This window comes from Plectropomus leopardus, chromosome 10 (assembly GCF_026936395.1).
Source record: "Plectropomus leopardus strain MGB_pleo_1.0 chromosome 10, ASM2693639v1, whole genome shotgun sequence".
Lineage (NCBI taxonomy): Eukaryota > Metazoa > Chordata > Actinopteri > Perciformes > Serranidae > Plectropomus > Plectropomus leopardus.
Window position 1 is genome coordinate 27,132,878 of NC_142185.1, and position 13,025 is coordinate 27,145,902.

General features: G+C 40.9%; 1 protein-coding gene across 2 annotated transcripts in view; it reads left to right on the forward strand.

The window, feature by feature from the left end:
• tbc1d4 (TBC1 domain family, member 4) overlaps positions 1-13,025 on the forward strand; it is a 48,310-nt gene that overhangs the window by 18,876 nt on the left and 16,409 nt on the right. Inside the window, exons 6-14 of one of the 2 annotated variants that reach the window (XM_042494100.2) lie at positions 890-994; positions 1,116-1,248; positions 1,353-1,444; positions 1,619-1,729; positions 2,715-2,837; positions 4,397-4,456; positions 8,285-8,502; positions 8,921-9,073; positions 12,277-12,431. In XM_042494100.2, the coding sequence (XP_042350034.2) occupies positions 890-994; positions 1,116-1,248; positions 1,353-1,444; positions 1,619-1,729; positions 2,715-2,837; positions 4,397-4,456; positions 8,285-8,502; positions 8,921-9,073; positions 12,277-12,431 (1,150 nt within the window). The remainder of the gene's footprint in view (positions 1-889; positions 995-1,115; positions 1,249-1,352; positions 1,445-1,618; positions 1,730-2,714; positions 2,838-4,396; positions 4,457-8,284; positions 8,503-8,920; positions 9,074-12,276; positions 12,432-13,025) is intronic. The other variant, XM_042494103.2, reaches the window with a different exon arrangement.

Here is a 13,025-nt window from a genome sequence, read left to right on the forward strand (position 1 = left end):
TTATTTCAACCAAACCAGACTTGGTGATTGTTGAAACAGTGGAAAGAAAAACCAAAAAAGCTTTTGTGAGTTTTATTTTGATAATTTTGTTACTATATACTTTATATAAAGTGTGCTTTATGTTTTATTACAATGTGTTGTAATGTGTTGTTTGTGCAATGCAATTTTTGGGTTATGATTTTATAAAGATATGAATGATATTAATTCACGTATATTCTCTAATTTCTAACTGTTTTTACTTGATTGATTTTATCTCTTTGTTAAGCAGTTTGGTCAACGTTTGTTGTTTCTAAATGTGCTCTATAAATAAATCTGACTTGACGCAACTTGTTTTACGATTATGAAATCACTCTTTATTTAAATGGAGTCTTTTGGGTTTCACAGTTGTGATTTCAGGGCCGTTTCCAATTAAACAAAAAAGGATCTTACTCTTTAACAAAGAGCTCTTTCTCTGTAGGAATGCTTTCCATGATGTTGTCAGACACTTATAATAACAATCTGAGCCTGTCAGTCATAAAAACGAGCACTTTTAGTGGATGTTAATTGACGGTGCTCAAATGCCCTAAGTGGTTACATTGCAGCCCATTTTCAGACTGCAGCCCTCTTGCTCAATACTGGACCAGTTTCATGGGAAAATACAGTTTAGGTTGAAAAATACTGAAGTTTCTCTTTAGGATAACACACTGTTTAGTGTGCGCTAAGTGTTTACTCTACTAATTAAATTGAAAATGGAAATGGAGACAGTCAAGAGCCATTATGGTGTCAATGACAGTTTTTTGTTGCAGTTTTCTGTTTTTTATCGCTGCACTGACAGAATACGAAGATCCACATGCATGGTGTTTCCTTCTAGTGATTTTCTCGTTTCATGTTTGTCTTGAATTTGTCGCAGGGTGTCAAACAGTCCGACCATTTTGGATTCATCTGTCGGGACCAGTCAGAGTCGGGTCCCAGTCAGTATGTGTGCTTCGTTTTCCAGTGTGCCAGTGAGTCCCTGGTGAGTCACACAAAACATGTGCATACAAATGACTTCATCTTTTTGTCTTAACCCCATTTATTTTGATCTGTGTTGTCTTTTTGACTGTGCATGCCTGTCTTGTCCCGCATGTTTGTGTCAGGTGGATGAGGTGATGCTGACCTTGAAGCAGGCCTTCACTACAGCAGCAGCCTTACAGAGCAACAAGACCCAGATCCAGCTCTGTGAAGCCTGCCCCATGCACGACCTGCACAAGCTCTGTGAGAGGATTGAAGGTAAGCCGCGCGGACTCTCTTTGTGACTTGGCTCATAAATAAATTGATGCATGGTCTCTTTCTCAGAGTTAAAAAAGCCCTCTTATTTCCGCTTCGGTTTCCAGGTCTCTACCCACCCAGAGCAAAGCTGGCCATCCAAAAATATCTCTCCCAGCTGACTGACAACGAGCAGGCTGAGATTTTTGAGCGAGTTCAGGTAAGGTTTGGCTCTGCTGAGAGAAAGAACACTTTATTTTCTGAGAAATTCAGTGACATATTGACAGTTTTTGGTGATTGATTTCTAGAGACAGTTTAATATTTTACAGATGCAGCATCTGTTTCAAAGCAGTTTTTGTTTTTTTTGAGTGTTTGTGTATCCATGTGTCTGCAGAGACTGAAGCCCGGGTCAGACCACGAGGAGAACGAGCTGGTGATTCTCCATCTGAGGCAGCTCTGTGGAACCAAACAGAAGTCCCACCTCCACATCGGAGAGGCCCCGCAGGTGAATAATTAACCCTGTATATGATGAAAAAAGTCGTGCTTAGTTAGAAATTTGATTTCAGAAGATTTTACTTAAAGGTTAACTTCAGTATTTTTCAACCTGGACCCCCTTGTCCCATGTTTTTGTGTCTTAAGTGACCAACGGCAGCAACATTTTTTAAAACTGCAGGCTGCAGTGCATCCACTCTTGCCATTTGTTTACACGCAGTACACGTCTGCTTAAGTGCTTGTTTTTGCCTCTGACAGGTTCAGATTTTAACATCCTTGAAATTGGAGAAATGTCAATTTAGGCCTGAAAGGATTCTGAAAATGATTGAATTTCTTTTTCCAGAATAGCACAGAATTTAACATGTTTCAGCCCTTTCAACCTCTCTGTCTTCAAAGAGTTCTTATCCTTAGTTTGAATGAACAAGGTTTCTATTTTTCCGAAAGATAAAGAACGACAATGACAGCAACGTTTTCACAGCACAACTTAAAAAAAAAATGTTGTGTTCTTATATTTGAAGAAACAAGTCAGACTGGATTTTCTACTGCTAACGCAAAGTGTCTGTGAGTGTTTGTGAGGTTGCATAAAATTTTGGGGGATTTTAGTTGCTCATGATGGCTGCTAATGATGCTTAAAACACAGTTTTTCAGCTTTTTGCTGCTATTTTAAATGTGAAATTCTTCACTTCCCATCTTGAAGCATAATGTTTTTGGAAAAGACCTACTGTAAGCCCGTTATCAGTTCAATCACTGTTGCATTCCATAAGTTGCTGCGGGGAGAGCATGACATTAAAGTATGAAAGGGCTGATCACTATTACTTCAGTAAGATGTAGCCTCAGGGATTGTATGCTCAGTATTATCATTCAGAACAACAGATCCAGTATTATTCTTGGCTGTGTGGTTTGTTTACAGAGTTTGTGTACTGAAGGCTCATAATGAAAGTCACATTTTATCCATAATTTCTTTGATTTATTTTTCTTCTTCTGCTCACTTCACACAGATTGCAGCGAACAGCTCTTCAGCAGCAGACGGCGCAGCCACCAGCAGCCGCTCCAAACTTGATGTTCTCAAGAATAAAGCACGCACCTCCCTCACTAACTCCCTGGAGAACATACTTGCGAGGGTGGGTCACAAGAGAGGGTTTTTTATATCACGTTTTCTTTTCTCCCCCCCACATCATTTTTAAGTTTAATCCCCGTCTCTGTCTGTTATTTCTCCACCCCAGACAGAATATAGCCGCTGTGCTGTGTACCCTTATGTGTCTCTGCTCTGTCTTTGTATCAGTTGCTGTTTCTGTGTCATTGTCATCCAGGGGATTTGGATTGACCCATATCTGCCAGTGAGACAGCAGAATAACTCCTTAGTAGAGGGATCCAAGCAATCTGAGACCTCTGCTGCCATCTGTTATTGTCTCAGAGACTGAACAACAACACTGTTAATGTTATTAAGTCGGGAAATATTGGTCCTTTTTTAAATGTCTTGCCCTTTTAAAATTTTCTGATTCATGGCTAGTAGATGTTTGATTTCATTATTGACAAAATCAACTGCACTTTTTGTCACGAGCAGTCAGGATTGTGCAAACATGTTTTATGTATCGGCGCTAGCTGTGGCCAGAGGCACTATGTTTCTGGGTTTTCCATTTGTACATAAATATCATTATTGTGAACACAATGTCTCAAGAAGCCTTTAAGGGAATTACTTCAAATTTGGCACAAACATCTACTTCTAGTCAAGTATGAACTGCTTAGATTTTGGTGGTCATGTGTCAAAAGTCAAGGTCACTGTGTCCTCTTCTGTCTTATTCTTAGTGATATCTCAAAAACACCTTGAAGGAATTTCGTCAAATTTGGCACAAACACCCACTTTGAGTCAAAGATAAACTGATTTTGATTTTTCTTATCAAATGTCAAAGTTGCTGTAACCTTATGTCTTATTTTGTTCTCGTGAACGCAATGTTTCCCTAACACCTCAAGGGATTTTTTTTTTTTTTTTCAAATTTGGCACTCAAAGACTGACTGGTGAGATTTTGGTAGTAGAACATCAAAGGTCAGGACTGTGTACTTGTTCTTATTCTCATTAGCATGATATCACAAGAACACTGAAGGAATTCAAATTTGGCACAAACATCTACTTTGAGTCACAGATAAGCTGATTAGAATTTGGTGGTCAAAGATCAAGGTCAGTGTGATCTCAAAAAACATTTTTTTGCCATAACTCAGGAATTTGCACCCTAATCATGAAAAGATTTTATACAAATGTCTCATTGGGCAAAATTATAGTGATGAAAATTTGGATTCAGAAATGTCAATGATCAGTTTAATGTAACATCATAATGTTTTGCAAAAACACTTTTTCTGGCTGTTTCTAAACATCATAACTCATAATAGAAGGGGAGACATCTGGTCAGGTATTAGTGACACACATTGTAGGTGTCAGCCTTGAAACAGTGCTGATTGTGTAGCTGTGTGAAGCATTCATGTTTTAGAATATGTAGCTTCTTTGCATTAACATCCAGGTTGAAGCATTGTCAATTGTCATGGCTGCATATGAGTCTAAGACAGACATGGATGTAAACTGTAACTGCAATTTGACAGGTTTGCAGAGGCGTGCAACCACAAGGTCGGTAATTTTGGTTAATAATATATTTTTGTTATTCTGTTTTGTTATCACCTCTGTCCCCAGGGTGCCAGCCGGATGCGGGGCCGTTTGGGAAGCATGGGAAGCATTGGCGGTTTTGAAAGGGTAAGTGTCCTTGAGGGGGAACACGAGCATTCACGGAATTTCGTTCGAGGGACTCTGGGAATTCTCATTTTCACCCAGTGGCTTTTAAAAGCATGTTGTCTTCCATCTCTCTTCTCAGAAAAGGTCGAGTGTGACATACTCTCACTTTCATCAGGGTCAGTGGCTGGAGTCTGCCAACACTTCTCTTCTCGTACCTGATTCTGCACTTCATTATTCCAACATTGTTTTATGATGCAGATGCATTGGCCAAACAACAGAACAGTGCAGCAGACAGGGAATTTACAGAGCTGCCAGGGAACCATTTGGGGTTGTTGGCTTCGTTGTGTCACTGCTTTGCAGAATGTGGAGTGAGTGTGTGATGTAGTCCCCCTGACTCCCCATCAGTCAGGATGTTAAGAGATTCCAAGAACATTGCTCAATTCAACGGTGAACAATTTATTAGGAAAAGATCAGATTGATGCAGCAGAAGCAGAGATATTGGCCCTAACCCATTTAATATTTTAACCCCTACAACTCATTTTCAAGTGCCCGTTTGCCCCTCAAATCGGAGTTATAATGGCTTATGGTTGAAACTACCTCCATGAAATTGGACACTTCGAGATCCTTATATGTCATTGTGTGCTGACTTTTTTACGTAAACAGAAGCAAAGAGTGTTGCCAGACACTGTGTATAATGTCATCTTCTGCTGTGGTCATTTCTCTTATGTGGACGGAAGGGGGTCAGCAAGTTTTAATGTTTTTGGGTGTCTGTGCATTCAGTACAGTGGGAGCTCTTGATAAAGTCTTTTTTTCCTCAGCAGCAATTGAACCAACCCAGCAGATGAACAATTAAGTTTCACTCTCACTGTACCTGGCGTTTTGCTGCTTGGTCTGTGCCTAGGGAACATTTAGCGCCCGAGAGTGTGGTGCAATGCAAAGTTGAACGGTACATATATTACAGTAGCACTCTTGATGAATGGTCAAGTTCCAAAAATAGAAAATCAATACGTGGTGGCAGATGTTTTGATCATGGCGAGCCACTACAGGTGATTAGAAGATGTTAGAAGCAGCTAATGTAGCCTCAAGCCACTTGCCTCAAGCAGTGATAATAATTGGTCTAAAGCAATCGAACAATCTCACCACTTTTTAACTTCAGACCTGATTGATGCTGACTCTAGTGACATCACTTGTGTCAATCTATCATATTTCACAAACAGCTTCCTCTGGAGCTACACAGTCTTCATACAACATTTTTGTCACATTTGCAGTAATACTCCCCAAGACTGGTAAACAGAATTTTATATGTGAGTTCTGTGTTCAGGATGTGTTGCTCACAGTATAACACACAGAGATATGAAATAGACCCTCGATGTAACTGTCACATGACTCACTTTGCCTGTTGATTCAATGATGACATGTCAGATTTACTTGAAATATTAACGTGAGGAAAATTCACATCAGCCTTCAAGTGATGGGATTTTATTAAGCTGCTATATCTCTAACTTTCACCAAATCCTCCAACACTGGCTGCTGCAGACTTAAAAAAGCAAATCAATCAATCATAGTCTCAATGACACAGCCCTACATATGAGGAGCAAGTTATGGTGTTTTCTGTCCCCAGTTGCTCTGTGCAAAATGATGTGGCATCATGATTCATGAGTGTATATTCTGTATGCACAAGCAAAATCTGGTGTCTTCGCTTTCTCACCTGTGCCCTCTTTGTTATAGTAGTGACATTCAGAAGAATGTTGTTTGCCTGGTGATTATGCGAATAAGTGGTCATCTGGGAATTATGTCAGGATGTCGAGCAGGAAATTCAAGTCAGGATGTCCAGTTGTGCGTCTGCTGAGCAATGCCTGCCCTGGTTTCCTCCTACTTAGTCCCATCGTAGTGCAACACTGCACCGATCCACAGAGTCACTTTATCTTGTCAGTGTTTTTTTTTTGTAAAATCTACAAATCACTATTAAGCCATTCAGCTGACAGTGACATTTAGCATGATTTGCACATGTGCAATGGACATACAGACCTTCTGCAACCTGATTAGCAGTGGGAAGACTTTCGATATCACAACAGCTTTATCAGACCTCATAGTTAAGCAGCACAGATGCTGCTGAGTTTCTCCTGTCATGTCAGATCTTAGAGTAGGAGGTCTGTGCAAACACAAAGGGAGGAGATTGGAGCGTTTTCATGTGGAGTTGAGGCACTGAGGTCCTCCCCGCCAATAGTGTGAGATGCTGTGAGTCACAGGACATCGCCCATTAGAATACAATAGATGTGGGAGTTGTACCATCAGCCATGAGGCAACGCTGAGTCCAGGAGTGTTGAGTGGAAAGTTAAACCTGTTACGAGTCTCTGCTGTGGGGTTACGTTGGTTAGGTGAGTGCAGACCTGTAACTTGAGGAATTGAGGTGGTGTTTAATTTAGATTTGGTTACTCGCTGTGTGTGTTTGACTTTGAAAGACATGTAGCGTGATTATTACCCTTTGGATTTTTGCCTGCTTTCACCCTGGTTATTGACCTGCACTGCAATACATAGTGTGTTTTAGAGGAATTTGCTATTTTAACATCTATTTAACTTGTCATAATTCAACATTCTCTCTTATTTTGACTCTGTTGAACAGTCAGATTCATCAGAAAATCCAACCACGTGTAACCCTTTTGAACTATGCAAAAGAAATGGTCCTCCAGTGCCTGCATTGGTATTTTTGCTTGTTTCTGATGTCATTTCTCTGAGTATCTTACTACATTTCTCTGGTCAATTTGTTTTTGCACATTTTTGCAACATACTTAACAAAGCATAAAGACGACATCATGAGTATACAACATGTTGAAGGGGGAGACAGAAGCCCTGGCTTTATGCTGCAAAAAGAATGAATGTTTTAGTTATTATGGTTTTATTTTAGATGCCATGCAATATCATAATACTATGCTGTATCGATTTTAGTTGGCCATCCCATACTGGCATAATTACAGCAAAATACTATCTTGGCACCGCAAATAAAGTACTGTAAAATAATGACCAAGCAGCTACCTCTGAGGCTGAGAAATTAAGCTGATGTGGAAGTGACAAAATATGCAGTTCCTGTGATGGCCACTTGAGGCTGGCTCCAAAACAGAGTCAATCCCCACAGACCCCCAGTGATTTCTTTTTTCTTTTTTTTTTTAGATCTCACACATTTGCATTTAATTAAGGTCCAAACTTACACATATTTAAGGGCAGGACAGCTTGAGTGGCAGGCTCTCTGTAGATAGTGTCCTCGGCAGATCTGCCCCTCACTTTTCCACACCGCCAGCCTCTCGTCCAAATATGGTCACTTCTGGCTCCAAAAAACCAAGATGGCGACAGCCATAATGCCAAACTCAAGGCTTCAAAACAGTCCACACACAAATGGGTTACGTCACATTTTTACAGTGCACACTGATAATGACGTGATGGAGGGGAAGACAGAAGCTTTAGCTGTCTGTTGCAAAAATAATGAATGCTCTAGCTATCATGGTTCTTATTTTAGCTCGATTTAAACAGGACGTTTGTGGGACGTTTGTTTCTAAAGGATTAAAAATCTAGTTATGGGCGGCTGGTAGCTCATTGGATAGTGTGGGCGACCCATGTACAAAAGCGATGTCCTTGCTGCAGTGGCCATGGGTTTGCTTCCAGCTCGTTTCCTTTGATGCATGTCATCCCTCCTCTCTCCCCTTTTCATGCTTAAATTCTGTCCTGTCCAGTAAAACACAAACAAAAAAAACAACAAAAAATCTAGGTATGAATTCTCATGAATGTACATTACTGTGAAATAGTTTTACTGGTGCACTGACATCTTTCTCATCCGTCACATTCTGCCCTCTTTAGCAAGATGAGGAATCTCCCGGTCACTCCCCTCCTGGTTCTCCTCCTGCTTTCCCCGACGATGACCCAGAAGCCGGCCTGCAGTTCCGTCGGCGCGCCCACACCTTCAGCCATCCACCTGTGAAGAAGCGAATCTCCTTCGAGGGACAGCCGGCTGCCCAGAGCAAACAGGCTCCACTGCGCAGACAACAGTCTGTTAACCCAGAGCTGCTGCAGAGCAGGTAACCTCCACCCATCAGTCGCTGCCTTTAAACCAAACAGAGAAAGGAAGAATATACATCTATGTAATAATGTTGCAGGAGTGAATGTTTTGCACAGAGTGAATTGTAGTTAGTGAGTGTTTGTGGGTTTTGCTTCAGACAATCACAACCTGTTGCTTCTTTTAATCAGTTTCACACAAACTAAATATTTAGTTAACCTTTGGTGTACACAAAGACAATGTAATCTATTTGCGGCGCTTTTCAGATTTCTCCACCTTCTGCTCCTCTATCCTTGAACAATAGCATCACCAGTTTCCTGTCACTGTTTTGAACCCTTGTGTGTTTTTCCTTGCTCTGACCAGAAGCTCTTTTCTTTTGTATAATGTATTTGTTTTGTTTTTTTTTATTTGTGGGCATTTTCATGTTTGGCTTCGCCCAGTCCCGTGGCTGTCTCGAGAACGCGCAGCGTTTCGGAGAGCGAGTCCACCTTCAGCCTCCCCTCCTCCTTCTCCGCCCCCACTTTCCTGAAAAGCATTTACCAGGGCTCACTGGGCTCCCTGAGCTCCCTGGCAGACAGTGGGAGCCTCAAGAGGTGAGAGGGGGTGCTCAGACGAAGCCCCCCTGCTAAGAGCCATCGGCAGTGGAAAGATGGCATGAAATGGGTGGGAGGGACAGATTGGTCTTTGCTGGGATGCCAGTAGACGCGTACATGTTGGCTGTCCAAACCTTTTAACACCCAGCTTCTCTGACCCTGTATTTTGTAGCTTTTTGTAAAAAAAACCCAAACTTTCCAGCTGTTTCTTTTATTTCCAACCATTTCTGCAGTGGACGCGCCCTCTTCCTGTTTCTCTCAGAAGTAGAAGGAGATGCTGATACACCCCTCTCTCATATTTTCATGTGGAATTGAAGCTTTTTTTTTGCACGGCACAACTGGAATAACCTGGATTTCTAGCTTTTATTAACCACACTTCACTCTATCCATGATGCCTTTAACCCTTTGAAACCTGGACTGATATTACTTATCTTGTGCTGTGCCCAGGCACCTTTCACAAATATTTATACCCTGAGCAAATTGGTTTAATTTCTTTTAAAAACATGGGGAAAAAGCTGAGTTGAGGGTATGTCCAGAAAAATATATTCATAATTATCATAATAATATATTGAAAATTATGTTACAGAATTAATATATTATTGTTATTTTTATTTGTTATGTTATTTTTAAATACTTAAAAAAAAGGTTGTTTTTGTTTTTTAATTTTTAATTAATTCATTTATTTATTTATTTTTATGCTAATTTTCTGTTTATTTTCTTTCTAATTTGGGAATTTTTTTTTAAATCAAGTTTCTAATTGCCTTCTTCTCATGTTTTGGAAAAATATCAAGCTAGTTTGCTCAAGTTTGAAAGGGTGAAGCATCATGCCCACTCAGTTCAGTGATGTTTTTCTTTTGAAAGGTTGCTGCACTAATCAGTCAGCTAATATGTTCAAGAAAGCAAGACCTACAGCTGTGTGCCCGAGAGTCTCCTCTCTCAGCGTTGCCTTGACAGGGTCGACAAGGTGTATGGGTGGCAGAGAGTAAAGGTTAACATTTTCATTATGAATGAGATTCAGTGAAGCAGACCGTCGTAAAATGGCATTTCCACAGGATGCATTTCTCCTCTGACAGCGGTTCAATCCACCGCACACTGCAGCAAAAGGAGCCTCTGATGATAAATAAGAGCAGGTTTAAAAGACAGCTTGTCGAAAATCCCTCACCCTGCTGGGTATTTAAGTCTGAATAATTCGACATGTTCACAGCCAGATTTGCTTTATCTGTTGCAACATGAGATAATTCTACCCCTGCGCTGTTTTTTATGTGGCTTTCTTTATAACTTTTACTGGCAAGGAGGTAATCTGTCAAATGAGGAATTTTAATCTGTTAAAGAGGCGATGAGGCAGAGGAGCTGTGACAGTTAAGTCATGGTTTCAGTAACACTTGTCTCAGTAAAGGTCACTTCCTGTTTTTCACTGTCCACATGATCAGACGGGCGCTTGTGTGCTGACCAAGCTGACTGGAGCCATCAAGTGATCCTCAACAAGTCAAATGGAAACCTTGTTGCTTTAATGGAGGAAAACATAATTGGAACTAGTCATTCATGAATTCTCTTTTGAGATTTCATTTTTACATTTAATGCTTTAACCACAGAGGTCTTCTGTGGTTTTCAGGCCAAGGAGCCCTTAAGCTGAAAGAGAGACGGAGCAAGGACGCTCTGTTCATAGTATATTGTATAAAACTGAGCTGTATATAGCAGTGATGACTGTAAATAGCAACCAGCTAAAACTTATTCCGGTTAGAATTCCTTCGGTGTTAATTGCTCAGGTGGTTTTTACCGAAAGCCGAATATCCGCAGTGTCTTACTCTCCAAAACAAACAGACCAAGGGATTAAAATCAGTAAAAACACAGAATAAAGCAGTTTTACAATTGAAATCTGTGTTTCTCCTATGCTGTTTGGCATGTCGAAAAGGGCTGCTTGCCGAGCACCTGCTGTATTTGGGTTGTCTGTCTGTCCCATTCCCATGAACCCAATATCTGAAGAACAACTTAAGGGAATTTCTTTAAATTTAGCACAAACGTCCACTTGGACTCAACAATGAACAGATTAGATTTTAGTGGTCATAGTTCAAAGGTCAAGGTGGCCTTTTCTGTCTCATTCATGATAATGTGATATCTCAAGAACACCTAGAGGAAATTATTTAAAATTTGGCACAAATGTCCACTTGGACACAGCTAGGAACCGATTAAGTTAAGGTTAAAAGTCAAGGTCACTATGGGGGCACCCAGTAGCTCAGTTGGTAGGGCAGGCGCTCCATGTAAAAAAGTCAAGGTCACCATGATCATGGATCGGTCTCTGTCTCTCATGATCTCAAGAACACCATGAGAGATTATCCTCAAATTTGGCACAAACGCCCACTTGGACTCTAGAATTAAATGACTTGGATTTTGTGATCAAAGATCGAAGTTTAAGGTGACCTCACAAAATGTATTTTTTCATCATAACTGAAGAATTCATATGTTAATTATGACAAAATTTCACATAAATGTCAAGGATTTGAGGAGCTACCAGCTGCTGCATCTACATGCTCTGCTGCTGTCATAGCAACATCCACATGTGAAGCATCTTTAACTGACATGGCTACACATGAGTCTGGACAGACATGGATGTAAACTGTCACTGCACACTTGCAGAGGTATACAGCAGTGAGGTCGTGATTCTAGTTGTATTTTTGGAGAAAGCTGTTCATGTTGAGTAATATTTTTGGACCATCATAGACGATAGGAATTACAGGTAGAAAAACTTAACCAGGGGTGTAGGTCCACTTTAAGTTTTTTAGGTCCTCTTGCAGCTCAGTAACCAGTTTGTCCTCTTCACTAACAAACTTCTTTTCCAGAAAATGAACAAGCACGCATGCGCCTCGGCTGTGGCTGTTGGTGTGACTGAGTTTTGTTGTCATTTTACACGACAACACAACTGTCTGCCTTATTAACATGGACACTGGGAGTCAGTCAATGCCTGGTACATGTTTTTAATCAGTACGTTTAAGGTTTACCTTAAACATTTCTCATCAGCTCAGAGAGTTGGTTGATGAGACGCTTGTATAAAGTTTCTGAGTGGACAGGTTACATGTATGTGTGTGCTGAAGGGTGTGTGTGTGTGTGTGTGTCTGTCTGTCTGCACTTGTAAAAGTTGCTGTCGGTGCAAGATGAGACCTGACTCATTTATCGGGTGTCTGTAACGCTTTCGTCTTCTCTCGTAGCAATGGGGAAGGCAGGAAGAGGACCCTGTCTGGCTGCAGCAGCGACTCACTGAGCGGAGGTCCCCCTCCGACCCCACGCAGGGTCTCCTGGAGACAGAAGATCTTCCTGAGGGTCGCTTCACCCTTGAACAAGCCTGCATCCATGCAGCACACAGGTCTGGTAACACAATCCCACCCGCTGTACGGGCAAGGCACAACATGATGCACAGTGAATACGCTCTGAATAATCCACAAGTGCATAAAAAATGAGTGCAAGGCAGGGAGGACATTTGATTCTTGTGGAAAGACTTACATATATGGGGAAAGCAGGGAGGGTTGAAAGGAAAGAGGAATTTGCCAATTCATCCTTGTCAGATAAACACTGATAATGGAGCTTGTGAAAATAATCCTACTACATAACATAGTCTGTCCTCGCTTACTCCAGGGAGCCCAAAAATGTAGCCAGCAGATAATTTCTACATCCAGAACAAAGATAACATCTTCACCAACAAACGTCACAAACGTGGATTTCACATTCATTAGATTCACTGCACATATAAATTAAGGGCTTCATACAGCAACATTCTCTTAAATTTTTCATATATTTTCTCTTAACTTTCTGGTAAGAGAAAATATTGGAGAAGTCAACTCCAGATGCACCAAACGCTCTTCCATCCAAATCTGCTCGTACCCAGGTGTGTTCAATGATGAATCCTACTTGATCATAAGTCACCTATTTAGCATAGGTAACACCCCCTAAACACTATATA